Genomic DNA, 23807 nt, shown 5'->3' on the forward strand with positions numbered 1-23807 from the left:
GGCCGCTCCGCTAGGCCCGGCTAGCAGCTCGCCGAACGCCCACCTGAAACCATGCTGCGCGCCGAGAGTTAGCGACGCGGACTGCGCCTGCGCAAGGTCGTCCGGACCGCGGAGACGGGTTCGCGGCGCCGCGGCGACGAGACTAGGGGTGACGCGGGGTCAGGACTGGGGGTGACGCGAGGCGGGGCGGGGGTGCCGTGGGCTTGGCGGCCGAGGTGGGGCCGCGTTCACTGGGTCGGACCCTTGGAGTGAGTTCCTGTTTGACCCTCACAGGGGCCCGGGCTCCGGACGAAGACTGACCAGAGGGGCAGCGAGGGTGACAGCCAGAGTCGGAGCCGGGGGCGTCCGCTGAGGAGACCGAGGCTCTAAAGGCCGGTGTGGAGAGGGGGCGGGTCGGCCTGAGGGTCCCGGGGAGCGTCCGGGGAGAGTCTGGTCCCCCAAGGGAGGACGGGGGCCCCGTGTCTCTAATTCAGGGGTTAGTAACCCGGGCGGGTTGACGAACTTGAGGAGGAAGGAATTACCCCTTTATTGTCTCAGTGTGAAATTTAGCAAGTCCTTCGGTGACTGACCGAGTGGCGTTCGCTCTGTCCAAAACGAAGTCGCGATTGCAAATGGGGATGAGTGTAAATGATGGTTGGAGACAGAGTATCTGCAACAAACTCCTCTCCAGTTGTCGCTGCTTGGACATGACGATAGGACTTGTTATTTAATGCTGGAAAAAGAAGCATCTATACTAATAGAGCATAAGTTTGTTTTAAAGACATTTTGGTACCTATATCAATATCCGTAATTAAAATTCTCTGTATTTTGATTAACATGTGTAAACCCTTTATTTAATGTGGTCAGTTGAACATTTAAAATTACATACGGGCTCGCATTACGTTTCTCTTGGAGCTTCACCAGGTGCAGAATGGTAAAGGCCCTCTGCACTGGTGTCACTAGGGTGCTGGTCAAGAGAAGCTGTTTGACACTATTCATGGACTTGGGTTCGAAGCCAGCCAGTTCCAGAGCTAGTGGATCTCGCCCACCATACTGCTGCAGGGCCCCCAGCAAGTCAGTCCCCTCCCTGGGCCACAGATATTAATTTGTCCAACCTGCTGTCCCCTCTGAGGTCTTTCCACCTTCTAATATAACCAGACCTTAAAACGTGTTCATGCTCGTTATTCTGATTTTTTTTTTATTTGGGGAGCTTTCTTCTCCTTTGAATGAGTTTAAGTATTCATCTGTTTGGGGGGAAAACTTTTTGTCAACTGACAGAGTCCTTGAATTGGGCCGAAAGTTCTCAGAGTAGATAAAAACTTCCCCAAATTGTTTCTTAAGTAACTAAAACTATTCATATCCTCCTATCAAAATAAGTGCATGGCTCTGTTCATAGGGGGTATGCTGATATTTTTTTATTAAAGAGTTTCAAATATGTAGACCAGGATCTCTAGCCTAACTGTGTAATAGAAGTATAGTGTGAGCACGTACGTAATTTAAAATTTTTAAGTAGCCGCATTAAAGTTTAAAGATTGTGAAATCAGTCTTAAATTTTCTTTAGCCCAGTATATCGAAAGTATTATCATTTCAACACGTAAAAAAATGTGTAGTTTACCTTCTTTTTTTGTACAAAGTCTTTGAAATCTGGTGTATAATTTACCTTTAAAGCATATCTGCATTTAGTCTAGCCACATTTCAAGTGTCAATAATCACATTGGACAGCACAGCTGAAGCCCATTTGCCCATGAATTTTGCAGAAGAGAAATGTTTAAGTTAACTTCCCTGTGCAGAGACCCAGAATGCCAGTGTTTTTTCCTAATAAATGATAATGCTATAATTTTTTGAACACCTATTAAGCCCCAGGCATTATGATAAAAACATCTCATTTAATCCTTATGGCCTTGTGGTAAGGTGAGTGGGTCTTGCAGCTGAAGGAATTGAGGTCCAAGAAGGTCAAGTAATGGGCCCAGTTACTCAGCTCTGGCCAGGGTTCAAAGTGAGCTCTGACTTGAGTGCCCAGTCACTTAGGTCGTGGCTCAGTGATACAGATCAATAGTTTAGGTCTATCGAGTGCTCACCATGCTGCACCTGAACGCTGGTATCTGAGATTGAATCATTGCTACGGTGCTGTGTGGGTGACGTTATAGCTAACCCCAGTTTATAGCCGAGGAGACAGGCCAGAGCAGTGAGTGCCCAGGGACTCAAGGATAGTTGTTTGGTGGAGCTGAAATCTGAACCTAACCCTAACGCTAGGCCTACTTTCTAACCTCAGGGCTCGTGCTTGTGCCCACCTTCTTGGTCTTCTTTCTGCCTTTTGTGACTATGAACTCGCGTTGACTTTCACTATTTTGCTGACCTATGCCAGGCCCTGGAGGGGAACGCCAGAGATGGACCTCGTGAGACTCTCGCGGCTCTTCTACGGCCCCTGCCCCATGGGATTGGCCATCCTGCACCACCTTGACCCCCTCAGAGCCAGGTGGGCCGGAGGCAGGGAGGGGCCCATGTGGCCGAGGGCCGCAGGGCTGATTCGGCTAGCGCCAGCAGCCTTCAACAGCTCCCTCTCTCGGCTGTCCCTCGGCCCGCGGAGCCAGAAGAACACAGGCAGCCTGAGCTCTGACCCAGGCCAGCCCAGCCCCACGGCCACCCAGGAGGAAGGGGAGGAGGAGAGCTTTGGGACCCTTTCCGACAAATACTCCTCCCGGAGAATGTTCCACAAATCGACGGCCCAGTTGTATAACCTGCGGCTCAAGGAACAGAGTGGTGAAGAAGATGAGGAAGGGGGGCTGCAGCCAGAATCACGGCAGGGCCCAAGAAACACCCCTTGCTGGTACTTCTTTCAGTGCAAACGCCTGATCAAGGAAGGAAAGGTAGGGAACCTTTGGATTCTGCTGCTCCTGGCTCCTGCTTCCACCGTGCTGTGGTATTTTGTGATGGGCCACCCAACCTTCCAGTCATCTCTAAAGGGTGGGATGCTGAGAGCTCCTCTCTCCTCTTTGTCTTCACTCCCCCCTCGGTGCTGCACCAGGCAACCCGCCAGCCTCCTGGCTTTCAGTGCCCCCTCCTTCATGCTGCTCCCCTCTTCCTGTTACCAGCTCGGCCATCCCATGGACTCCCCATCTGTGTATTCAGCTGCCTCCTCACCATCTCCCTTATACTTACCCTCAGTGGCCTGCAATTTTTGTTCCCAACTTTGATTTCCCTACGCTTTCTTCATCTCACTCAATGGTAACCCCATTATTCCATCCGCCCAGGCCACATGCCTTCAGGTCATCTCTGAGTCTTCTCTTTCTCTCACCAGCTCTAGCTTCAAAATTTCTCCCGTCCTAACTTCTCACAAGCCTACCCCGGAATGCCCAGGCCAAGCCTTCTCCTCGCCCCCCTCAGCTATAACGACACTTGTCTCTGGGCTCCCCGAGGCTCTCTCCACCGCTTTCCAGGATGTGGGCTTGCAGCATGGAGCCATCCCGTTAAAGCAGAGAGCAGATGGCCTGACTTCTCTCTCTAGCTCTCCCAGTGTATTAAGTGACACTGGGGATGTTCATTTCCTTAGGTATTGATAACGACATTCCATTTATATTTAAAAATCTCTTGGAGGTATATGTCGAAGCTTTGGTGAATGAAGTGACAGGATGTCTGAAATTTGCTTTCAAAAATTCAGTTTGGGGGCTTCCCTGGTGGCGCGGTGGTTGGGAGTCCGCCTGCCGATGCAGGGGACACGGGTTCGCGCTCCGGTCTGGGAGGATCCCACATGCTGCGGAGCGGCTGGGCCCGTGAGCCATGGCCTCTGAGCCTGCGCGTCCGGGGCCTGTGCTCTGCAACGGGAGAGGCCACAACAGTGAGAGGCCCGCGTACCGCTAAAAGAAAAAAAAATTCAGTTTGCAGGAGAAGTGCAGGGTATAGATGAAACAAGATTGGCCAGACATTAATAGGCATTGTAGTTACGCTATTCTCTTTACTTTTGTGTATATTTGAGATTTCCCATAATGAAAAGTTGAGAAATAAAGAGAAGCCGGAGTCCTCACAATAGCTTATGAAGCCTGCAAGAACTGCCACCTGCCCTCCACCCCCCTTACCTCTCCGCCCGCATCTCCCCTCCTTCACTTACTCTGCTACAGCCTCCCCTCTGCTCCCACAGCTCCCAAGCACACTCCGGCCTCAGGGCCTTTGCACTGGCTGTTCCCTCAGAGAGCCACGTGGCTCCTTCCCTCACCATCCTCAGATCTTTGTTCACCTGGGCATCTCCCCTGCCTCTCAGGGAGTTCCCCCATGGCAGTGGGGCCAGGAGCTCTCACAGGTGGTGGGAGACTGGTGGGCTTCCTTCTTGGCCACCGCGAAGGCCCGTGGCTGCAGACCATGGGCACCAAGAGGCTGGTGGCAGAGGCCCAGGGTGGGTGTTTGTCTCCTGGGCAGGCCTGAGCTTGGGCTCAGCTAGGGTCCCCCAGCCTCAGTCTCCCTCCCTCTGCTGAGGGTCTCTGAGGTCCCCCCTGTTGTGTCCTCCCCCCACCCCTCTTCCCCAGCTGGCCAAGGCCCTGGACCTGTTTGAGAGACAGATGCTGAAGGAGGAGCGACTCCAGCCCCTTGAGTGCAACTACACCGTGCTGATCGGGGGCTGCGGGCGGGCTGGCTACCTGAGGAAGGCCTTCCAGCTCTACAATGACGTGAGCATGAGCCTGGGGGCAGCAGGGGCCAGGCTCCATAGAACATGGGCTTTGGGCCTCAAAAGAGCTGGGTACAGACCCTGGATGTGTCACCTGCTAGTGCATTACCCCCTCCAGCCTCAGTTTCATCGTTCATAAAATGGAGGTGATCTCAGATAACTACGTGATGACATGGAACGTCCTCCAGTGCCTGTCCGGGCCATGGCAGGGCCCACCGGTCCCCTTCCTTTTCCACTGCTACTTCCAGTTAATTTAGTTTGTGTTCCTTTTGTTTCACTCCCATCCTCACGCTACACACAGGTGCACACATGCACCTTTTTTCCAAAGCTGATCCTTTGAAAAAGGGCTTTTATTTCTCTTGGAAGATGGTTTTACTTTATATTCGCCCACCTCTGGGGTGTGTTTGTCATTCTTAGAGCCAGGAAGCTGCTTCCCTCATGAGTCAGGAAAGAGCTGTGCCTGAGAGGACCATAGACTCTAGCAGAAGTATTCCCATCTTCTCCAGGAGCTGAGAACATCCTTTATTCCAGCAAGAATTCTTAGGAGCCCTAGTCTCGTCATTTGGGCCTGGCCCTTAGTCAGTCCTTAGGACACGCTGTGGAATATGTGAACACATACAGAGTATCTGCCCATCCTTGAAGTTGGGATCACCGTCTTCCTTTTTCAGATGAGGAAACTGAGGCCTGGAGGGATGAAGTGCCATGTCTAAGGTTACCTCTCTCTCTCTCAAGTGCTGGACTTGGGAGTGGAGCCCAAAATGGCCTGAGAACAGGGTTCTGTACACTCTGCAAAAGCTGGTCACCTACCCTCGTCAGGTTGCCCTTCTCTGGGAAATAGCGAGTGCTTGGCTTTACCAGGAGTTTCTCAAACTCCGTTACCTGGAGGGCTTAATAAGCCCAGTGTCAGCCCGGGGTTTGTGACTCAGCGGGGGTGGGGTGGGGGACTATGACATGTGCTGCAGGGACGAGCTCCTGGCTGCTGCTGCTCCCAGGGCCTCTCTCCCGTGATGCTCTCCCTCATAACAGCCTTTCGAGGTGACCGTATCACCCCCATTTTTCCAATGACGAACTAACTTACGACCCCTCAGGTAGTAAACATTGGAGCTGGGGTTTGATTACCACCCTCCTCCACCCTTTCCCAGACCAGATCCACCCCATGGATCTTAACAGTCACGGTGGCCTGGTCGGCCACAGAGCGGGAGCGTTGGGGAGACCCTGTTGCAAAAGCACCCCAGGCCCAGGGTGGACTGCTGAGCACCATGGGGAGGATGGTTTCTTGTTTGGAGCATCTGCGGTGCGGGGTCAGTTCCCAGAGCCCCTCGGGCTGAGTCGGGTTCAGAGAGCCCAGCTCTGCGTGTCACTTGGCTCTGCGTTGTCACAGGCCCGGCTCCCAGGCCTGTTCAGTGTGGTAGCACAGTCTTCTCTAGCTTCCTTTCAGGGTGGCCATCGTCTGTGCGTCGGGCTGATCCCAGAGCCACTTCCAAGTTTCTCCCTGTCTCCACAGATGAAGAAGCGAGACCTGGAGCCCTCAGATGCTACCTACACAGCCCTGTTCAACGTCTGCGCTGAGTCACCCTGGAAGGACTCTGCTCTGCAGAGTGCCTTGAAGTTACGGCAGCAGCTTCAGGCCAGAAACTTCCAGCTCAACTTGAAAACGTACCACTCCCTGCTGAAGATGGCCGCCATGTGCGCAGATCTCAGGATGTGCCTGGATGTGTTTAAGGTGGGACATCCCTTCCTTCCTGCTCCCCATTCGGGGCCAGTCCCACATGGCAGGGTGTGAGGCTGTGTTGTCTGTGTTCCTCATGAAGGAAGGTTCAGGGGCCGATGAGACAAGCCCCGTACTGGGCTCTGGGGTTCACAGGTGAATCCCATGAGGCCCTGTTATCAGAGGCCTGGGTCTGGCAGACAGAGGAGCCCCCAGCCCTGTGAAGGCGGTGGTTCGTGTGCTCTGCCGTGTGCAGTCCCGCTGGATGGGACTCCGTGGTGCCGTACCAGAGGGTGGGCTTCATGGTGCTGAAGATGAGCCAGTGCTCACTGAGGGGTCGTTCCAAAGGTCCTATAAGGCAAGTCCTGTGCCCTCACTTCATAGATGAGGAAACTGAGACCAGGGAGCATAATGCCTTGCCCACACTCCCACAGCGAGCCAGTGGTGAAGCTGGGACTTGAAGCCAGCTCTGTGCAATGCCAAAGCCTCATGTACAGGGGTTAAAAGTGGCTGCTGGGGTGGCCTTTGCGGAGAGGCTGCAGAGAAGTGACCGGAGCAGAGCCAGGAAGAGAGGCCTGGGAAGGAGAGGAGGAGGGGGTGCAGGCAGCAGTTAGCTCTGCCCAGCAGCTGGTACTGAGCTGGCCCGGAGCCGGAGTCAGGCCCCACCTCTTCCGGAGGCACAGCCCTGAGCCTGACCTGGGGTGTCTGCCCTTAGCCAGCCGCATCGGGCCTGGGCCTTGGCCTTGGCTCTTCTGCAGATTCTCATCCGGCCCTCTTTGTTCCCTCCCCCAGGAAATCATCCAGAAAGGACATGCGGTCACAGAGGAGACCTTCAGTTACCTGCTTATGGGCTGCATCCAGGACAAGAAAACGGGTTTCCGATATGCCCTGCAGGTCTGTCCCGCCTGGCTCTGCGTCCTTTCTCTCCTGTTGCCCTGCTCGCTCCCCCTCCGTGTGCCTGTGTTGGGTGCAAGTGATGATCCTGTGGGCGTTACTTGAGCACTTGCTCCTGCCCTGTGCTGGGTGTTTTTATGTTTGTGATCTTTTGGCCTTCCCAGAGCACGCTGCTCCCTGCGTTTTACAGATGGCAGGGAGGGAGGGCACGCGGAGGAGGCGTGGCTGCTGCTCCAGTCGGGACACAGCCAGCCCACACTCTCCCACTCCGCTTGGTGGCTCTCTGTGCAGCCGGCCCAGACCCGCTGAGCTTACGGTCCCTGAAGGTTGTCCGACCCATCCCCAACTCAGCGTCTCTGCGTGTGGGACCCAGGAGTCAGCATTCAGTCCTGAGAGAGCCTCACGGACATTAAAGTTGAGACACGCTGCTCTAATCGCGTCGCAGCGCCCCCCTTATCAAGTGCGGAGGCGGGATTAGCACTGGTACCACAGCTGCCTCCTCAGCTCCTCAGGGGTGGGAAGGACCTGGAGTTCACCAAAAGCTCTAACTTCAGGTGTGGCCCACAGACCAGCAGCCTCAGGCTCACCTGGGGCTTGTCAGAAATGCGGGGTCTCAGCCCCACACAGGCCTCGTGCAGCCAGATCGGCATTTCAGCAAGATCCCCAGGGGGATGGTCTGCACAGAGTTTGAGCCCCAGTGATCTGGGGCAGCCCTGGACCACGTGCCTCCCCTCTGCAAACCCCCTGGAAACAGTGGCTGCCGGCCATCCCCTGGCTGCTTTATAGACAGGATCTGGTTCCTCCTTCTCTTTGGCCTCGATCTGTTCTAGTGAGAAATAGTCTATCACGCAAGCAGCTGGTTTGTGTCATGCACTTGTTAAACTGCTCAAGCTGGGTACCATAGCCCCGTTTTAGAGACGACGAGGCTGAGGCTCCCGGAGGTTGAGTAACTTGCCCAAGGTCTCACAGCCACTAAGAAGCAGAGCTGTGATTTGAATTAAGAATCCCTCCTGCCACGGGATAGCATCTGCGTCCCTGATAAACCTCAGTTCTGTCAGTGTTCCCCATGGAGGTGGCTTCCCAGACCCTTGCCCTCCTCAGGACCCTGTCTGGTGGGCAGTGGCCCTTTTGCATGTGGCACCCACCTGGGCCTGGCCGGCCCTGACTCGTAGGCACACTTGATGTGAGCTCCTGGCCGCTGCACGTGGCCTCCCAGTGAGCCTGCGGACAGGAGCCAGCAAGACCATGAGCCTTGTGGGGCATCTCATGGCATCTTGGTTGGTGTCAGAGTGACCGCACGTGGTCAGACTGCCCCCTTGAGAACTCACAAGTGTGCTAGACTCCTCGCTGAGGGGTGAAAATGATCTCAGCTTGAAGGGAGACAGGCCTGCCTGGGCCCACAGCTTGTGAGGTGCTCTTCCTGGCTGAGGCCCCCCCTCCGCCCGCGCCCGCTCCGTGCTCTTGAGGCAGCTGAGGACGCCGCGTGGGGCAGGGCACACGGCAGGCGCTCAGGAAGGGCAGCTGCGTCCAGTCCTTCAGTCAGCCTGGACTCCTCCAGCACCGAGCCTCTCCGGCTGTCTCTCCCCAGGGGAGTGGGAGGAGGGCCTGGGAGAGCTGGAGAGATGAACGTGCGACACGGTTTTGGGGTGAGCCAGAGGAGAGGAGAAGCGGCGCCCCGTGGAAGCTCCCAGGCTCTTGGGTTCTCAGTGGCCCAGAGCCTGGCGTCTTTCCCGTGTCCCCCCCGCCCCCACGTTTGCAGACTGGTTGCTGCCTTGCGCTGCCTGCTCTGCTGGGGGCTCTTCGGAGCGGGAGCTGGGGGTGAGGCCTGTCTCTCCTTGGCAGGTGTGGAGGCAGATGCTGAGCCTGGGGCTCCGGCCAAGCCGGCACGGCTACAACCTGCTGTTGGGGGCAGCTCGGGACTGCGGCCTGGGGGACCCGGAGGTGGCCTCGGCGGTGCTTCTGAGGCCCAGGGAGGAGATGGTCCTGCTCCAGCCCCCGGCAGGTGGGCGGCAGGCAAGGAGGAGAGACGGGGTCGGGGCGGACGATAGCCTGTCAGCCAGGCTGCACGTGGAGGCCCTGGAGAGGCAGCTGTTTCTAGAACCTTCTCAGGCACTTGAGGGGCCTCTGGAGCCTCAGGAGGCCGGAGCCCGCGGCAAGGCCCAGCCTGGGGTGGAAACCAAGGTGGAGCCTGACCACGCTGTGGCCCCTGCGGCCCCGGTGCCGCCTCCCTGGGGGCTGGAGACCAACCTCCTGACCCCCGGGGTGGTCTCCTCGGCTGTGGTCTCCTTTGGGACCGTGACCACTCCAGCCGACAGGCTGGCCTTGATGGGGGGCCTGGAGGGCTTCCTGGGAAAGATGGCGGAGCATGGGCTTCGGCCCGACATCAAAACCCTCACGCTGTTGGCGGAGGTGGTGGAGCCCGGCACTTCCGCAGAGTCCTCGCTGCTCACCATCTTGGACGCGCAGCAAGTGGAGGCCGACCTGACCTTCTTCAACACGCTGATGAGGAGGAAGAGCAAGCTGGGCGACCTGGAGGGGGCGAAGGTGAGGGGCGCAGGGGAGGCACAGGGCTCCCGGCTGGGCCCCTCTCCTTCCCCCTCAGACCCTCCCCTGCCAGGTGTGTCAGCAGTTCCTGTGAGAGGGGTGCAGACTGTCCGGAGCCCCTGGGAATCAGGTGGTGAACCAGCCATACTCCCCGCCCTCCCAGAGGGGCCACCCTTCAGCCCCGCCCCAGCCTCATGGACTTCCTCACACTTACTGTGCTTCATTCTGTTCTGAGAGCTTCACATCCACTCGTTTCTTTACTGACCACAGCAGGAGGCTCCGCTGGCCTGTGGCTTTCCTCGTCTCACAGATGGCGACGTTGGGGCCCTCACGGGATTTTTGTCCATTCGTACAACGTATTTCTGTGTGATGCCCCTTTTGCCAGAAGCTCTGACCTGGGCTCTTCTGAGAGCTGACAGGGGCAGCCTCTGCCTTCAGGCCCTCAGAGCAGAGCACAGCTTTCTCTAGAGCTCCTCCCTGGGCCCCGCCCTGACCTAGCCATGTTGAGCGGGCACCCTCTTCCTCATCTCCTGCCCGGGGGCTCCCTCGGCCCTCACTTCCCATGCTGTTGTCGGCTTTGTCTCCTGCCCTGGACCACAGGACCACCATCCCCTGAGGCCCCTGGTGCTCGATGGACATCGAAGGCCCGAGCGCAGGGATGGATGGTGGCCGGGAGAGGAGCAGAGGGGGCAGGAACATGAAGGGCATTCGAAGAAGGGATGACCTGCTACAGACAGGCGGGCTGGAAGGCAGGGAGGACTCGCAGAGCAGCTGAATCCTGGGGAGCTGGGCCAAGGCCGGTGCCCAGTGTGGTCAGCAGAGGGAGCCACGAGGCCTCAGAGCAGAGCCGTGCCCTGGCGCCTCCAGCAGAGAAGGCTCTTGCCAGGGCTGCTGGGCTACAGCTTACAGTGATGCCACGTCTGTCCCCACAGGCACTGCTGCCAGTCCTGGCAAAGAGGGGAATCGTCCCTAACCTGCAGACATTCTGCAGCCTGGCCATCGGGTGCTACAGGCCAGGGGATGGCCTGCAGCTGCTTGCAGACATGAGGGTGAGCGGGCCCGGGCCCAGGCAGGCCCCATGGTGCTGAAGAAGAAAGCTGGGGTTGGGGGGGTGAGGGGGCCCTCCCGAACCATCCAGGCCTCTGCCCTCAGGGTAAGTTGTTGGGGGCGGGGCAGGGAGAGTGGGGTCTCTCTAGCTGCAGTGTGGAATGGTCAGTGGCCCAATTTGGGAGACAGGAAACCCTGGTGAGGCGCTGCAGGAATGGGCGTTGAGGACCAGGAGTGTTATGATTGCCAAGGTGGTGGCCGCGGGGTGAGATTGAGGGGTGGGGGCAGGTCTTGGCCCCAACCCTCTAGAGGGATGGAGGCCATGATGGGAGCAGGGAGCGTACCAGAATTCTCAGGGGACAGGGGTGCAGTGAACCGCAGGAGGTGGTCTCCTGCCCTGATGTGGTTTACTACCTGAGTCTGTCGATCTCTGAGAACAACCCTCTACTTGCGTCTAGGTTCTTCAGGGCTGAGAGGGTGGGGTCCTGAGCCACCTGGGATGGACCCACAGAGCGGGGGACGTGGAGCGGGGCATACAGCCTGTTGTTGCCACGAGGTCCTGCCCTTCTCGACCCTGGTGGCTGGTCTGCAGAGCAGGCCTCACTGGCAGGGTAGCTCCCCAAGCCCGACGTGCCACCAGTGGCCTCTCTGTCCCAGCCACCGCCATCATCTTGCTGATGGTGTGTCTGTGATGTTCCAGAAATCCCAGATGGCCCCCAGCGCCCACATCTACAGCACTCTCATCAACGCAGCCGTCAAGAAGCTGGACTACGCCTATCTCATCGACATCCTGAAGGACATGAGGCGGAACAGGGTCCCGGTGAATGAAGTGGTCATCCGCCAGCTGGAGTTCGCAGCCCAGTACCCACCCACCTTCGACCGGGTAAGTGCACCAAGCTCTAACATGCCCATCGTCTCCCTAACCAGCGCCACCCACACCCCGCCTGGTTCTGACCTGCTGGGATTGGCATCCTTTTGCTTTAAACCGTCGGTGGCTTCCCTTGGGGAAAATGCCAAACTCCTCAGACTGCGGCCTGCGAGCCCCTGTTCACGTGGCTCATTTCATCTTAGGCCACTCCTCCCTCGGTTCACCGTCAGTCCCACGGCCTCTTCCCTGCCTCGGGGGTTTTTGTATTCCCTCCATCTTGAGTAGGCTGCCCTGCTTTTCACATGGCTGTGGTTCCTTCTCATCTGGTAGGTGTCGGCTCAGATGGCTCTTTCTCAGAGGTGCCCTGCTGGCGGCCCCCATACGAGCACTATTCCTTTTCACCATGTTTCACAGTTGGTAATTACATGCACACGTGTGTGACTCTTCCCTTGAAGAGATTGTAAAAGCCCCTAGAGGTGGAGACTGTCTGCTTTGCTCACCTGGGTCCCTGGTGCCTGCCTGTCATCTGGCGCCCAGCATAGATTGTTGTTTGTCGAGTGAATGGGGACGGCAGGAGGGCAGCGATAGAATCTGATTTGTAATGGCCACTTCTCTCCTTGCTGTTCTGAGGATATCAGGCTCCGGGGCTTTGGTTTTTAGGTCCGCTGAGTCAGACCCTATGCTGAGCACCTCCAGAGCAGCTGTGGCCTGACTGGGAGGGAGACAAGTCGGCCAGGACACACCAAGCCAGGGGACGTGGGGTCAGGGACGGCTGTGCAGGGGGGATGCTTGAAGGCTTAGTAAGAGCTAGTGAGACAGCAGTGGAGAGTATGCTGGAGGGCATAGCTGGGCATCTTTGAACAGCTGATTGTTAGTCTTATCTTACGGATGCCTCAGAGTTCTTTAAATATTCTGGACACTAGTCTTTTGTTGGTTTCGTGTTGCAAGAATCTTCCGGTTGGGGGGTTGTCTCTTCACTGTGTAGGGCCCACTAGGGGTCTTCTCAGGTTCAGTCAACAGTCACCAAACTACCAGAAGCCTAAAGCTCATTGTATTCAGTCATACATTCATGCTTCCTTATGGTGGACTTATTTCTATTTGTGATCATCAGGTTTTTGCTTCACGTACTTTCAGGCTCTATTAGGTACAAGTTTAGAATTGTTAAACCTTTTGAATCAACCCTTTTATCATCATGTAGTAACGGTCTTTATCTCATACGTTTTGTCTGTTTTTCCTCTGGTCTTCTCTGTGTTCCTCTACCAGCTTTCTCTTGGTGTCTGCCTGGCATGTCTTGTTTCCTTTCCTTCTTCCCTCCTCTCCTGAGACCTCTGCAGCAGTGCTGAGATGACAGTCAGAGGGAGGCAATGCCTGTGCCGAGCGGGAGGCGCTCAGCAGGCTGTGGAGGCACAGCTGGTGGCGCCCAGCGATTCTAGCTGTGCAGGGCTGGGGTGCCATGCCTGGGTATATAGGAGCACAGCAGCAAAGACTCAGGAAGGATTGTTAGCAGACGAGAGAGAATCTGGGTCTGCCCCATGGTACAACTTTGTTTCTTTACTGTACACTACTCGGTGCTGAGCAGCTTTTCTGCCCTCTCCCTTTGACCAACTGGAAGCAAGAACAGCTTCCCTGAGCCCTGAGCCAGCTGCCATGGTTTGGGGTCAGCGGTAGGTAGTATGCAGTGAGTCTAATCGTGGCCCCTCTGAGCCTGGGAACCCCACGCTTTTCCAATTACAGTACAAAGGGAGAAACACCTACTTGGAGAAGATTGATGGTTTCCGAGCTTATTATAAGCAGTGGCTGAAAGTGATGCCAGCAGAGGAAACCCCCCACCCGTGGCAGAAGTTCCGGACCAAACCAAAGGGAGACCAGGACACCATCACTGTGGCCGATGTGGACAGAGGCCCTGGGGGCAGGTGATGGGGAGACCCTGGGGGACCTCCAGCAGAGCTGGAACAAAGTGCATGGCCTTCACATGGCTCTGCGGGAGCCCCAAGAGTCCCTTTCATATTCAAGACACGTGAATGTGCCGGTGTCGGTGTCGCTGCAAGCTTGAGGGAAAGGTCTGGGCCACAGTAAGAGCTGCAGCTTTTTGCAGGCGTTGGTCTGAGGTGCCCAAGAAGTTCATGGCAAGTCCAAGAGCAGCTTGGGCCACCTTGGTATGTCATCTTAGGCCCTCCTCGTCTGAGAGGTTGCCACCCCCATCACTAATGAGGAAAGTAAGTGCTCAGGGTCACACAGCACCTGTGAGGTGGAGTTAGGATCACGCCTTAAGGGAGACTGGTCTCCAGGGCTTGGCGCTGTCCCACTGGGTTCCACAGACTGCTGGCTCTGAAAGAAGGCAGGCAGGACCCAAAAGGTTTAAGAGCTTTATTTCTACAAATCACAGCTGATGAACACCAAAGCCTTCACATGTAGAGACCATGCTCCTACTCGGGCCTGGGGAACTGCTCTGAGGAAGAGCTGCTCCCAGGAAAGGGTGGCGTGACAGGCAGAAACCTGCGTAGTCCAGAGTCCAGGGCGGAGAGGGCTCGGGGCCGATGGCCTCAGCCAGAGCAGCCCCGGCAGCCGCAGTGCGTGCACTCGATGATCCGGCCCTGCAAACAGAAGACAGCTGAGACCCCGTGCCCCTGCCACGGGCCACACGCCCACATGCAGGAATCCTCCTGTGGGAAGGGTGGCCACGGGACATCCACTCCCCATAGGACACTCCTCAGAAACCCTCTGCGACAGTGCTGGATGGGGAAAATTCGGTTCCCTTGTGAACATGGAAACAGCTGCTGTTGACACTGCAGTTACTTCTCTATGTGGATTTAATTTATGCAAATCCAGTGTACACACTTGCTCCCAAAAAAGGAAAAAAAAAATCTGTGTAAATGAGTTTTGTTATTCTGCGAAGCACGCAGGACACACCCTACAGTGAGCTGGGGGTGGGTCTGCTACCGCTCAGGGGGCTCAGCACCAGAGGCCTCAGGGCTGCCTCTGGGCTGGGGAACTTCCCACTGTGGGCTCGGGAAGAAGAAGAGTGTGTACTTGAATCTGTGTGGCAGCGGAGCAGTCTTGTCCCCCAGGCCAGGTGTGGCCTAGTGTCTGGCCGGCAGGGGAGCCCGCCCAGCAGACAGAAGGCCCCAGGGCAATGGTGTTCTCCTTTTTCTTCTTTTTTGGAGGAGCAAGACTCTGGTCTAAGGAAACAAGATCTGATGGTGAAACCCAACTAAATCTGAAGCAGGCTCTGTTCTGGCCTCAGGTCTGGGGCAGGAGCCCCAGCTAGACATCACCGTGGAACCCTGGGGCTCTTGGAGGAGCAGGGCTTCTGCTGCTCTGCCCCCCTTCCTGCCCCCGCCAGAGACCAGCAGCAGAGCTGCCCCTCAGGAGGCAGCCCGTGCTCGCTCTCCACTGCTCCACATGCCCGTCCTTGAGCTTCCAGATGGTTCAGGGGGACAGAGCTGCCTGCTGAGCCAAAGCCCTACAAGCTGTAACTAGTGCTGCAGTGTGAAGGGACCTTGTGACGAGGGACGGTGTGAAAGAAGACATCTGGCCTGACCTCCCAGCGGGGCCCATGGCGGTCAGCCGAGGGGCCGCGCTCAAAGGGCGCTAACGGCCAACAGCCCAGCAACCCTTCTCTGCTTCCTGCGGCTCCACTTCAGAGGCGTATGTGTGTGGAGCCAAGCTACTGCACACCCAGCCGTGTTCCCCAGCCGCCCAGGAAGTTCTGGCAGGAGACATGGTGATGCTAACATTGAAGTGTCCCTGGGAGGAAAAGGAGGCCTGGAAAAAAGGGCGGCTGAAGGGCAAGCACTGGAGGGAAAGGGACAAGCTCCTGCCGACTGGCCGGTGGGTATCATCACCCCCATTTGGTTAAGTGAGGAAAAGAACCCAATAACTTGCCCAAAGGAGGAGGTGGGACTGGCCCCCAGATGTAAGATAATTACTGCCAAACTCCCTGGCATGGATTCCTGACCAGAGGGTCTCACTGCTGGGGGGATGGCCAACCACAAAACAGAACAACATAAAACCCCTTGTGGTCAACTAAGGCAGAATCCTGACAGTAACATCCCACCCAGTCGTCAGACATGACAGGGGTGGAGACATTACCACTTCCAACTTGCTTTTGGGGACCCGGCAAATGCAGTTCGTCCCAAAATTGGTGTCCCGTGTCTGAATGCACCGCAGGCAGCATAGGTTCTCATATCCCTGCTTTTTCCATTTTGCGATTAGGTTTTTATCTGCATAGCCTTCTTTAATACAGTATTCATACAGTTCTGTCAAAAAGATGGGGAAAGGGCATCAGACCATAGTATAACAGAGCTCCCGGGCTTCCCTGGTAGCGCAGTGGTTGAGAATCTGCCTGCTAATGCAGGGGACACGGGTTTGAGCCCTGGTCTGGGAGGATCCCACATGCTGCGGAGCAACTAGGCCCGTGAGCCACAACTACTGAGCCTGCGCTCTAGAGCCCGTGAACCACAACTACTGAGCCTGCGCATCTGGAGCCTGTGCTCCGCAACAAGAGAGGCCGCGATAGTGAGAGGCCCACGCACCGCGATGAGGAGTGGCCCCCGCTTGCCACAACTAGAGATAGCCCTCGCACAGAAACTAAGACCCAACACAGCAAAAATAAATTAATTAATAAACTCCTACCCCCAACATCTTAAAAAAAAAAAAGCCTTCTCAGATTTAAAAAAAAAACAAAGTTCCCCCCACCCCTGGCCCATTACTACCCACCCTTAAAAAGAGTATTTAGCCAGGGGCTTCCCTGGTGGCACAGTAGTTAAGAATCCGCCTGCCAGTGCAGGGGACACAGGTTCGAGCCCTGGTCCGGGAAGATCCCACATGCCGCGGAACAACTAAGCCCATGCGCCAGAACTACTGAGCCTGTGCTCTAGAGCCCGCAAGCCACAACTGATGAAGCCCGCGCACCTAGAGCCCATTCTCCGTAACAAGAGAAGCCACTGCAATGAGAAGCCCACGCACAGCAACAAAGAGTAGCCCCCGCTCGCTACAACTAGAGAAAGCCCGCGCACAGCAACAAACACCAAAAGCAGCCAAAAATTAAAAAAAGTATTTAACCAATATTGGCCTGGCCCCTCTCCTTTTTTTGGTGGTAAGAAACATCATGACACTTGCTGAGGTTTCAAGAATTAAATAAATCTGAAAGCTACTCAAGTTGGGAAGGTCAAGAGAGAATTTGGCCAATTACCTCTGCTTATGGCTTTCCGCTTGTAGAAGAGGTCAAAAATATAGCGGGTTTTCTGGTGATGGATCCTAAAGATGGGCCACAGAGATTCCACTTTCCTCTTTCCCTCGTGAGGTTCTGTTTCAGCTGGAGAGAAAACATATGTGTTTGTTTTTTGGGGGATAGGGTAGTCTGCATAGGATATAGTGTTATTTTTTTAATAAGTAAGGATAAAGAATAAATCCTTTGTACCCACTAGGATGGCTATAATCAAAATGACAAGACAGTAATAAATATTGGTGAGGATGTGGAGAAATCAGAATCCTCACACACTGCTGGTGGGAATGTAACATGATGCAGCTGCTATGGAAAACAGTCTGGCAATTCCTCAGGAAGTTAAACAGAGTAACCACATGACCCAGCAATTCCACTCCTAGGTATATACCCAAGAGAACTGAAAATGCGCTTGCACACAAAAACCTGTACATGAATGTTTGTGGTAGCCAAAATGTAGAAATCACCCCAGTGTCCATCAACTGATGAATGGTTAAAATGTAATCTATCCACATGCTGGAATATTTTTCAGTTATAAAAAGTAATGAAGTACTCACACATGCCACAACATGGATGACTCTTGAACACATTATGCTCAGTGAAAGAAACCAGTCCTCACAGACCACCTATTGTATGATTTTGTCTATACAGACAGGAAGTAGATTAGTGGTTGCCTAGATCAGGGAGACACGGGGAAATGGAGAGGGAGACCCCCACTAAAGGGGATGGGGTTTCTCTGCAGGGTGATAAATACTGTAAAACTGACTGTGGTGATGGTTGCCTAACTCTGTGAACACACTAAATGCTGCTTAACTGAATACTTTAAAAGGCTGAATTTTACAGCATATGATTTATGGCTCATTAGGGCTGTTTTTTTTTTTAAAGATGAAGCAAAAGGTAACCCCCATGACTTAAACATTAATTGCTTTAAATTAAAAATGCCTTTTAAATTAGATAAATTAGAAAGCAAAGGTTTTAAAAAATCAAAGACAACCTCTGTTAATACCCGGGTCTCTATCCTTCCAGACCTATTTCTCCAGCATAATAATTTCTCAAGATAATTCCGGACCTTCAGATGGGCATTCTAATAATCTTTTAAGGCACCTCTAATTTCATTTCCCAACCAAAATCGTTTAGGGAAAAAAGAAAAAGACAAGCCTGAAAGTTCTTAGCATGGCGAGCCTGCAGGAAATAATGGCTCCATCAAGTCATGTAGGATCAGGTAGCAGCTTGCACCTGCCAAAAGGCAAGTCTTTCTCTTAGCGTTACAAGCTGATCTTTGTCACCTCTTCTTGGTTTTTAGGGCAGAGGAGAAAGGTGAGAAGGGTTAAGAAACCTATACCTCCATTTCTCCGACACCGAGGCTGTTCTATTACCTAGAATTTGTAATTCAGCTCAATAAACAGGATTCTGTGATCCAAGTCAAAGGCAGGTGTTGAGGACTCAGCAACACTGCGTGTCTGCTATGGGCGAGGCCATGCTCCAGGTGCCCAAGATATGGCAGTGGGCAAGACACAGAAACCACAAAGCCATGATCTGAGAGGGAAGCAGATCAGCCCCTGGTGGTTAAGTGGTAACGGCCACAGAAAAGAAGGGAACAAGGAAGGGGATGGCGAGCAGGGAAAGAGGGGGACTGCCACTTCATACTAGTCATCAAAGGAGACATCCGCTCAGAGACCTTAAGAAACAAGACGTGCAAGGTGGGCTGGGGGGGGGGTGGGCAAAATGGGTGAAGGTGGTCAAAGGGTACAAACTTCCAGTTATAAATAAGTCCTGGGGAATCTATAGCATGGTGACTATAAAGTTAATGATACTGTATTGTATATTTGAAAGTTGCTACGAAAGTAGATCTTAAAAGTTCTTACAAGAAAACTATGTGAGGTGATGAGTGTTCACGAAACTTGTAATAATTTCACAATATAGTCATATATAAAATCATGTTGTACACCTAAAACAATACATTGTATGTCAATTATATCTCAATTTTAAAAAAAAGAGAAGAGGGGCAAACGTGTACAAGGCAGAGCCAGCACCAATGTAAAGGCCCTGAGGTGGGACTGTAACTGGGAGTCAAGGGACAGCAGTGTAGCTGGGGGCTTGGTGGGCTGGGGGAGGTGGGGGGTAGGGGACGGAGTTCAAGGGGTGTGGGGAGAGTGTGCTTGACCTGGAAGGCCACAGAAGGACTTGATTTTGCTCTGGTGGGGGAATGAACCACCGCAGGGTCCTGAGCAGATGATGATGTGATCTGATGTACAACCTAAAGCCCTCACCCTGGCGGCCCCGTGGAGAAGACTGCAGGGCAAGCAGAAGCAGGAGGCTGCTGCAGGCACCCAGGTGACAGGTGAGGGTAGCCTGGACCAGGTGGTGAGGTGGAGGGGCTAAAAGGAGACAGATTTTAGATTCGTGAATTCTCTAAGGTTTCAATAAGGATAACTTCAAACATACACAAAAGAAAACAGTATACTGAACTCCCAAGTACCTTCCACCCAGCTTCCACAATTAACATTCAGCTATTTGTATTTTATCTGGTTCTCCCTACTTTTAGGAGTTGGGGGAACTGGAGTATTTTAAAATGAAACTTCTAGTGTTGAGTCAAGGCTGGAGAAGACATTTGTTCACCGGAGTCGAGAGTGTTTCGGAAAGCCACGTGACTAGATGGGATGACTGAGGGAAGGGGGGGTGGGGGTCATGGAGCTCCTCAGGCTGCCATCCTGGACGTGGAACCTTCCTGTGCTTTTGAGTCATCTCTCAACATTTTAATTGTAGCATCACCCACATTTTAAAAATTTCTTTTTGGACCCATTTTCACAAGCTCATGTGAACATTCTTGGATATCATTTTGTACAGGTTCGCACACACAGTAGAAGGCAGCTTTCAGTGGGCGATGTGGAGTCCTGCCACTAGGAGGGTATGAAAAGAGGCTAGAGGTAGGAGACACTGTGGCATAGACGAGACTTAGGTTTCTGCCTCTTTGCTAATGCCCCAAACTGTCTATTAACTTCAAATTTCAATTAGTTTAAAGTACTTGTAAAAGCAAAGTTATTTATAAGTCCTGGTTACAGTCCATGGAGATAGTGCCTTTATTTCTCAGTCACCCATAAAAACCCCTGCCACACATAACTTCCCCCATCTCTGCCCCATGGTCCCTATAATCAGGCTCTTTTTGTTTGGGGACTTACAGGGCAACAGTGGCTATACAAAAACTTGAGTAGCAAGCGAAGAAACATACAAAGAGCTGGGCAGTTGTGCTGGCTAGGAAATAACAGGGACAAACTAGGAGAAAACAGGAATTTTCCTTCCTAAGATAAGAGGACCAACTGCTTCAATAAGTGTGAGTTGTCCTGTAAATGGCCCTCAGATCAGAAGGACAGGCCTGGCAATGCCACTGGCTTTGGGCCTTTGTGGGCCCAAGGCTCCTCCATGGCCTAGGAGTGCGGCCGCAGATCCCACAGGCAAAACGTGCACGGAAGGCTACAAACGAGGCTGGCAGCCTCCACCAGCCTGAAGGCTGGCTTTGTTTGGCTCCTCCCACAGACACTTTTTTCTTAAGTTTGAATTTTAAATTAGAAGACTTCACACAGAAAAGCTGAATTTCTGCTTATCTTGGAAAAAGAAAAACACTCAGCAAATCTGGCAAAGCTGAGGCTGCATCCCACATGGTAAATGGCCCTGGGTGAGTAGCAGCTTCTCCCCACCCCCAGAGCTCCCTATTGTTCCCAACACTAAAGCCAGCTCTGGTACCACCTGCCATCCACTCTGTTTTCTTTATAGTGGAAGCGAGAGCAACATGAAACTAGGTCTTAAAATCTGTGTATCAAAAATGGGAAAGCAGAGAAGAACTATATGCTTAAATAAAAACAAGAGAAGGAATACTTCTTTTGACGGTAAAGAATATCACATACATCTAAATGCTCTCCCTCCAAAAAGTCACCCCTTAAAAAGAGGAAGTAGGTTTATTTGCAAGGACTCACAAAAATCTCTTCTATTACAGCAATCTCTAAGTTCCTTTATGTTGAATAAAGATCTGTTTGGGGAAGAAATCTCTCAGCCCAAAATGACCTGCTTACTGCAAGTTCTGGGTATTTAATAGAAGTTACCTGATACAGTCAGCTTCGAAGGAAGCAAAGTAACTTAACACTCACTTACTACTTATTGCTAGAGGTATGGCTTCATAATAACAAAGGTTAGATTAATTACCAAAAACCTTAAAAAAAAAAAAGATCCCTTTAAAAAGCAATTCAGGGGCTTCCCTGGTGGCACAGTGGTTGAGAGTCTGCCTGCCGATGCGGGGGACACGGGTTTGTGCCCCGGTCCGGGAGGATCCCACATGCCGCGGAGCGGCTGGGCCCGTGGGCCATGGCCGCTGAGCCTGCGCGTCCGGAAGCCTGTGCTCCGCAACAGGAGAGGCCACAGCAGTGAGAGGCCCGCGTACCACAAAAAAAAAAAAAAAAGCAATTCAGTAAGTGGTTATACTGTGATAGGGCCGACAGATGCTTGTGGCTTCAGATAAAATTTCCCAAAACTGCACACTACACTGACTCACAAAGTGCAGGATCACACAACATTTAGAGGGAAGTGAAGATGGTGCATTCTGGAAAACTGGTAGATGATGCAAAAACAAAGTGATGATGAAAACAGAGACTCACAAGAAAAATCCAAATAAAAATGTTTCAGAAAATTTGGAAGTGAAAAAGAACAGGATTTCCCAAGTAAATATATTTTGTATGATTTTAAATATACCTCTAACCAACACAGCAAATAATTATAGGTAGACTACTTGATCTATACTCCCTAAAGCTCTTATATTCAAAAACATTTCTGAGGACCTTTTCATTTGTATTATCTTACTTTCTGGCATTTATAGTATTCCTATCAGTTAATAAGCAAACAAAACATGTCAGTGTCAGGAGGCCACAGTGGTACAGCCTGTCTCTTCTCATTTATCCTTGCATTTATGCCTGGCCCCTTGAAGCATGTAAGCCTGTGACCCTTGGACACAGCCCACTCAGACAGGAACTCCTAGACTCACCTTCTCTCATCTTTTGATCTAATTCATCCAATGTTGGCTCGATCAACTCCCAGCCATCTGGGGGAGCTTTCCGGCTTCTTTTGACTTTAGGCATTTTTTCCCCAGAAGATAATCTGCAAGGATCTGTGGGGGAAAAAATTAAAAGAATTGGTTTCTGAGCCTCAGATCCCCAAAAGACTTCACAAGCCACAACTCTGGTGCACACTCATGTCCCTAAATCTGTTTCCTCATCTGTAAAGGGGGGATAATAGAATCTACTTATGGGGCCATTGTGAAGATTAATTATAATTATATGTAACATGCCTGGCATTTAATGTGTGCTTACTAGATTTTTGCTGTTATCATTAACTGACATCAGCTATGAGCCTGTCCCTGTACTGAGAACATAGAACAAAGAATAGGACACACACTGTCCCTGAGAAGGTGATATTCTAGCAAGGAAATACAAAGTGAAAAGGGAATTACAACACAGTGTGAGGAAGACTATGGTTGGGAAAGCAAAGAAGATGAGTGTTTAAAAAGGATAAAGACAGTGTGAAACCAAAGTACCTTAGGGTCCGTTTCCCAAGAGTGTATGTAGCAGAAAGAAAGATCTCTGGTCTCTTCAGTTACAGGCTTAGGTTCTTGGCCAGCTGTGACTTTGGAGAGGTCACCTTCTCTCTCTGGTCCTCAATCTTGTCTATAAGACGAGGACAGTGTATTAGCCGGATGGCCAAAGTCTCTTAAACCCAACAAACATACTACACAAAGGAAAGTCATGTAAAGCCCAACGACAGACCAGTGCAAATCTACATAGCAAGTCATTTTTCAAACCGCATAGCATTTTCTAGGTGGCAAACAGAACTCAGGTTAATGATCTCATTTTTAAGCATAGCAGACTCCTCTCTTCCAAGTTCATTGAGTTCCTCCCCGCTGTAGGGGGCCTGACAAGTTGATGAAGCCCCGCCCCTCCCTTTCATGAATTCTCCCTAACAACCTTACAGATGAAGATCAAACTACAGGGTCGCACACAGCTGGGAACTGGAAGAGTCCGACTCTAATCGGGGGCTCCTGACTCCCAAATCAGCGGTCTTTGCACTTGTCTACCCTGCTATGAAGCTAGAGACGGATGGAATCTGGTCCCTGTCCCAACGCGCAAGGGCTGGGAGGACAAAGACACGGGAATGACCACTCTACTAAGACCCAGGGAGATTCGAGGGCCTGGCCCAGCCGGGGAGTCACAGGAGGCGTCCCAGGGGAGGTTAACAGCTAAGAAGTAACCAGATCAAGGAGAAGAGGTGCGGGGCCGTATAAGAGAGGTGGTAGCGCTCGGAAGAGGCGGCGAGCGGAAAGGCGTTCGGAGGGAGGGAAGACGTTACAGCCTGGGTTGTAGGAAAGGCTCAGAGAGACGACTGCATCTGAACGGGGCTTACGAGAACACGCAATATTTAGACAAAAAAAGTTCCAGGCGGAGAAAAAAAAGCATGGAAAATAAAGGGGGAGAAAAGCCTAGAAGCAAGGGAACCCCCCAAATCTCTCATCCCTTCGGCCGAACGAGCAAAGCGCCGCCTCCTCTCTGGAACTCACTTCGACCTCCCGGTCCAGAGGCCCGAACCCGTCCCAGTTCAGCTGTTCAGATCGCCCTTCTGAGCCAATGCAGACCTCCGATCCCTGGCCCCAGCAGTCACCAAGGTACTCGAAAACAGACGAGAAACACTCACCACGTCCTCAGTAGCCGTCGGACGCCCCTTCTCTATCGCCTGCCTCCGCTTCCCAAGTTATCCCTTCAGCGTGAGGTCCTCGCGGAGCCCCGCCCCACCTAGCGCAGAAATTGCGTTATCTTAGGTGTCCGCAGCTCTGCCTGTACAGAATTCCAGA

General features: G+C 53.0%; 2 protein-coding genes across 7 annotated transcripts; one reads left to right on the plus strand and one right to left on the minus strand.

Moving 5' to 3' along the window:
• The first annotated feature begins 39 nt into the window (after positions 1–39).
• PTCD1 (pentatricopeptide repeat domain 1) lies at positions 40–16134 on the plus strand. Of its 6 annotated transcripts, none has more exons than XM_060124585.1 (11): positions 40–148; positions 274–375; positions 2345–2846; positions 4497–4637; positions 6141–6359; positions 7137–7238; positions 9081–9782; positions 10715–10831; positions 11530–11712; positions 13432–13610; positions 14084–16134. In XM_060124585.1, exons 3-11 carry the CDS (start codon positions 2367–2369, stop codon positions 14085–14087), a joined length of 2127 nt encoding a protein of 708 aa, XP_059980568.1. In that variant the 5' UTR covers positions 40–148; positions 274–375; positions 2345–2366; the 3' UTR covers positions 14088–16134. The 6 variants fall into 6 exon arrangements, with proteins under 6 accessions (XP_059980568.1, XP_059980567.1, XP_059980566.1 ...); XM_060124584.1 differs by having other exon boundaries at positions 14862–16134; XM_060124583.1 differs by having other exon boundaries at positions 14869–16134.
• BUD31 (BUD31 homolog) lies at positions 14050–23798 on the minus strand. Its single transcript, XM_060124602.1, has 6 exons — positions 23651–23798; positions 22500–22629; positions 21951–22073; positions 16892–17014; positions 15790–15956; positions 14050–14291 (listed from the first exon to the last, which is right to left on the minus strand). The coding sequence occupies exons 3-6, from the start codon at positions 22042–22044 to the stop codon at positions 14241–14243; spliced, it is 435 nt and encodes a 144-aa protein (XP_059980585.1). The 5' UTR covers positions 22045–22073; positions 22500–22629; positions 23651–23798; the 3' UTR covers positions 14050–14240.
• Between the last annotated feature and the right edge of the window lie 9 nt (positions 23799–23807).

Source organism: Lagenorhynchus albirostris, chromosome 15 (assembly GCF_949774975.1).
Source record: "Lagenorhynchus albirostris chromosome 15, mLagAlb1.1, whole genome shotgun sequence".
NCBI classification, from domain to species: domain Eukaryota; kingdom Metazoa; phylum Chordata; class Mammalia; order Artiodactyla; family Delphinidae; genus Lagenorhynchus; species Lagenorhynchus albirostris.

What these genes read in the sequence shown, in the direction of transcription:
- PTCD1 (XM_060124581.1), top strand. Translation starts at nt 2,367, where the DNA reads ATGGACCTCGTGAGACTCTCGCGGCTCTTCTACGGCCCCTGCCCCATG. An exon ending in CCTTCCAGCTCTACAATGAC is followed by an intron (nt 4,638 to 6,140) that starts GTGAGCATGAGC and finishes CTGTCTCCACAG; the next exon opens with ATGAAGAAGCGAGACCTGGA. An exon ending in AGCTGCTTGCAGACATGAGG is followed by an intron (nt 10,832 to 11,529) that starts GTGAGCGGGCCC and finishes GTGATGTTCCAG; the next exon opens with AAATCCCAGATGGCCCCCAG.
- BUD31 (XM_060124602.1), bottom strand. Translation starts at nt 22,044, where the DNA reads ATGCCTAAAGTCAAAAGAAGCCGGAAAGCTCCCCCAGATGGCTGGGAG. An exon ending in AGATCAAAAGATGAGAGAAG is followed by an intron (nt 17,015 to 21,950) that starts GTGAGTCTAGGA and finishes TTTTCTCTCCAG; the next exon opens with CTGAAACAGAACCTCACGAG. An exon ending in GCGGAAAGCCATAAGCAGAG is followed by an intron (nt 15,957 to 16,891) that starts GTAATTGGCCAA and finishes TCTTTTTGACAG; the next exon opens with AACTGTATGAATACTGTATT.